At 40.6% G+C, this 3760-nt stretch overlaps 1 protein-coding gene across 3 annotated transcripts in view; it reads left to right on the forward strand.

Annotated features, from left to right (window-relative positions):
- The window catches only part of crhr1 (corticotropin releasing hormone receptor 1), a 29685-nt gene extending 27473 nt beyond the window's left edge, over positions 1–2212 (forward strand). For all 3 annotated transcript variants that reach the window (XM_008416490.2, XM_008416493.2, XM_008416491.1), the window contains 3 exons: positions 93–231; positions 550–591; positions 1365–2212. In XM_008416490.2, coding sequence (XP_008414712.1) covers positions 93–231; positions 550–591; positions 1365–1505 — 322 coding nt within the window. In that variant the 3' untranslated portion in view covers positions 1506–2212. The remainder of the gene's footprint in view (positions 1–92; positions 232–549; positions 592–1364) is intronic.
- The last annotated feature ends 1548 nt before the right edge of the window (positions 2213–3760 follow it).

Here is a 3760-nt window from a genome sequence, read left to right on the forward strand (position 1 = left end):
TTGAACATGTCCGCTGAATGCCGTTGAACATGTCCGCTGAAGGCCGTTGAACATGTCCGGTCAATGCCATTGTCTTCTCCTGTGCCCTGCAGGAAGGCGGTGAAGGCCACACTGGTGCTGCTGCCCCTGCTGGGAATCACCTACATGCTTTTCTTTGTGAATCCAGGAGGAGAAGACGAAGTGGCTCAGATCGTCTTCATTTACTTTAACTCCATCCTGGAGTCTTTCCAGGTTCGTTGAGTTTCCTCTAACGATTCAAAATCTGAGGCTGCAGCCAAACATCCTCCAGGAAGCAGCCTCTTCTGTGTCGGTCCGTATTCCTGGTTCTGGTCAGGATGAGCTGATGCAGCAACATCTGGAAGTTCTCCAGAGCCATTCAAACAGATTGGGTCAGAGTTTAAGAGGGAATGTGGTGTAAGTGGAGCTGGGTAGTTCATTCGTTCAGAGGCATGAAGGTCAATAGTTTCCTGTCGGATCATCACTGATTTATGATCAAACTGTATGAACAGCAGTCTATCAGAGCTAATGTCCCTCTGTCTGTCTCTGCAGGGCTTCTTCGTCTCCGTCTTCTACTGTTTCCTCAACAGTGAGGTAATTCAGGATAACTTTCCAGAAGTTTTCCCAACTCAAATGAAAACAAACTCATTCCAGAGAGCAAGGCAGAAGGAAGTAAATGACCACGAAGGCAACAAATTGGGGTTTAATCAATAACTAAAGTAATTAATTATTTTAGCCCTAGTTTATCTTAAAATAGTACTGAGTTGTTGGGAAGATTATCAATCCCAATGATGCTAAAGCTGGTTAACGTCAGTTTAATTTACATTAAACTAACCAGAGCTGGGTAGAGAACCCAAAAATTGTACTCAAGAGTAAAAAGGTTTATTCTAGTACTGAGCTGATCAAATTATCAATCATTTAATGTTTAAAAATTACATCATCAGAGGAACCAAAATATAAATTTAAGTGGAAATGTATGTATTTTAAGGACCAAAATGACAATTCACATTAGTAACTAAAAGTAACTTGATCAGGAAAAATAAAATTTTCCCAAATCAATTTCATTGAATAAAAAAACTTATGAAACTTTAACAGAAACTGCAGGTGTGTCTCTGTGTCTGGTGGATTTCTTTGTTTTTCATTCAGTGGGTAGAAAATATAGAAATTCTGATCAAGTAAGAGTAAAAATACCTTATAATAAAATTACTAATCATAATAATTAATATTTTTACACAATGGATGTAATTGAGTAAAAGTAACTAGTTACTACCAAATTCTGAAACTAACCCAGAAGTTGCGTGGTGAGCATCACGTGGTTCTGAGTGAGATGGTGTGATTTACCTGTCCACCTGTCCGTCTGCTTCCAGGTGCGCTCCACAGTGAAGAAGCGTTGGATACGTTGGCACGATCGTCACTCCATCCGCAGCCGGACGGTCCGCGCCACGTCGCTGCCCACGTCGCCCAGCAGGGTATCCTTCCACAGCATCAAACAGTCCTCCAACCTCTGACACGCCGCCTCGTCCAATCACTGCCTCTGATGTGAACCGTCACCAATCAGTCACCTGGATTGGACCAATCACAGCGCAGGACACGCGTCTGCGAGGCCAATCATGAGGAAAACTGTCAGTCCAGACTCTGATTGGCTCACAAGCTGACCAATCGTTGGACTCGATGACTCAGCTGCTTTTAACGGGTCACGTGACGCACCAGGCAGCTATGTTCGTGTATTTATTGATCAGGTGTTTGTATAATAGTAATCACCAGCTTTTTCTCCTGCGGGCCAGCAGGGGGTGCTGCTGAACATGTAAAGCCTGGTTCTTTGGTTTGTGTTGCTGTTGAGCTTGGTTCTGTTCTGCCACATCGAAGCACAAACTTCTAAAGGTTCTGATGGTCGGGAATCATTCTGGGGGTCAAACATGTTTCCAACCTTGATATTCATAAACAAGGAGATGTTCCTCATTTGAATCTTAATCCCAAACACTGTGGCTAAAGCTAACTCTGAACATCTGGAACAGGGGTGTCCAAACATTTCGTCACATGGGCCAAAATCGTCAGCTCAAAAATACTCTATCATTTTTAAAAACTAAAATCACCAAAAAAACTTTCCGTTTTTTTAGCTACTCAACCAAAACTTAATATCAACTATTTTAATTTAACAATTACATTTTTGTTTTTGTAATGGGAATAGGATTGTAGATCCAAAACTTTTTATTCTGGACTTGAATGAAAAAAACTGGAAAAATAATTCAGGTTTTATCGGCAATAAAAACAGGATAATTTTTAATCAAGTTTAATACAGCAATTAAACCAGGTTGGTGTATGTTAGAGTACAAGTCAATGAGCAGATGTTGTCTTAGTTACCATGACAACAAAGCATGGGAAAAACACGTGTTTCATCTAGCATTTATTTTGCAAGTAGATTTTAATTAAAAAGTCGTATTTAATCTATTCTTTGTGTCATTATATATTTGTATTTCATCCACTTTACAGTTTAAAATGAACATATTTTAACACACACAGAAGTTTTGAATGGAAAGGAGTAGTTTGAAGAAAAAATTTAAATAAAAAATCATGATCAGGCGGCCCGCACAAATTCTGTCCAGGGGACACAAACGGCCCCCGGCCCCTACTTTGAACACCCTTGACCTAGAATCAGGTCTTCTCCTCCTCCTCCTCACCGCTCTGTTTCCTGCTGATAAAATCCAGCTCTTTATTGTTTCCCGTCGCCGTCCAGGCGCTGAAGAGTTCTGGGGAGAAGGTCAGCGGCTGTTGGACCCATGAACCCGGTGGGCCGAGGCCAACACGGGCGTTCCGCTTGATTTATCTCCATGAACCTGAACGATCCGCTGGAACCAGGAAACGGAGGCTTAGCACCGCACCTCCAAGCTGGAGGCTCAAGGCCAAAGGTTTAGTCCAGAACCAGAACTGACCCAACACTCGGAATAGGGTTTTACGGATTCAGATTCCCTCTCAGGTTTTGTATCTACTTGTCTTATTTGTCCTGCAGGATGTGATGTCACTGCACTTCCTGTGTCCCCAAATCTTCAACCAGAGATGAATATTCTGGTACCAATAATTCTTCATCACACTGTGGAATGCACTATTATTATTATTATTGCAGTGTTACTACACCCATAACAGTAATAGTACAGTATTACGATTGTAACGTTGCAGCATTACTTCAGTGTCCAGTTATTATAGTAATTTTCAGTTTTACAGTGTAACCATGAGTTGAATTTTTTGATTGTTTTTGCACTTTATTCAACTTGTCAGATGTTTTCCTTGCAGTAATATTGATATTACAGTGATACTACTGAGGAATTAGAGATATGAGTGTTATTTTGTTAATAATGTGTAATTACAGCGATATTACTTTATCATTACAGTAATATTGCTGTGAGATTCTGTATTTTGATGTAACCACACAGCTCTTCAAACGATTACGTGGCCATTGTAGTTTTTGCACTTTGTCCATCAACTCTGTTTACATCCCGTTTGGTTCTGATAAACTGTATGATATTTTTGCACGTCTGGGCTCAGTTGAGTCAATTAGTCCATAAACTAACCCGACCCAGTTCTGGTCGGTCCTGAGAAAACTGGTAGTAACCATAGTAACCTTAGTCAGTAGGTGTTTAGAAAGAAACTCAGGATGAAAACTGCGTCTCTTCCTTTTTTCAGAACTCTGTTCCTGTGCCTCAAAATGTGAGTGATTATCAAGCTAATGACTGATTGATTGATTGATTGATTAAAAGCTGCTGCATTT

The sequence above is a fragment of the Poecilia reticulata genome, linkage group LG8 (assembly GCF_000633615.1).
Source record: "Poecilia reticulata strain Guanapo linkage group LG8, Guppy_female_1.0+MT, whole genome shotgun sequence".
NCBI classification, from domain to species: domain Eukaryota; kingdom Metazoa; phylum Chordata; class Actinopteri; order Cyprinodontiformes; family Poeciliidae; genus Poecilia; species Poecilia reticulata.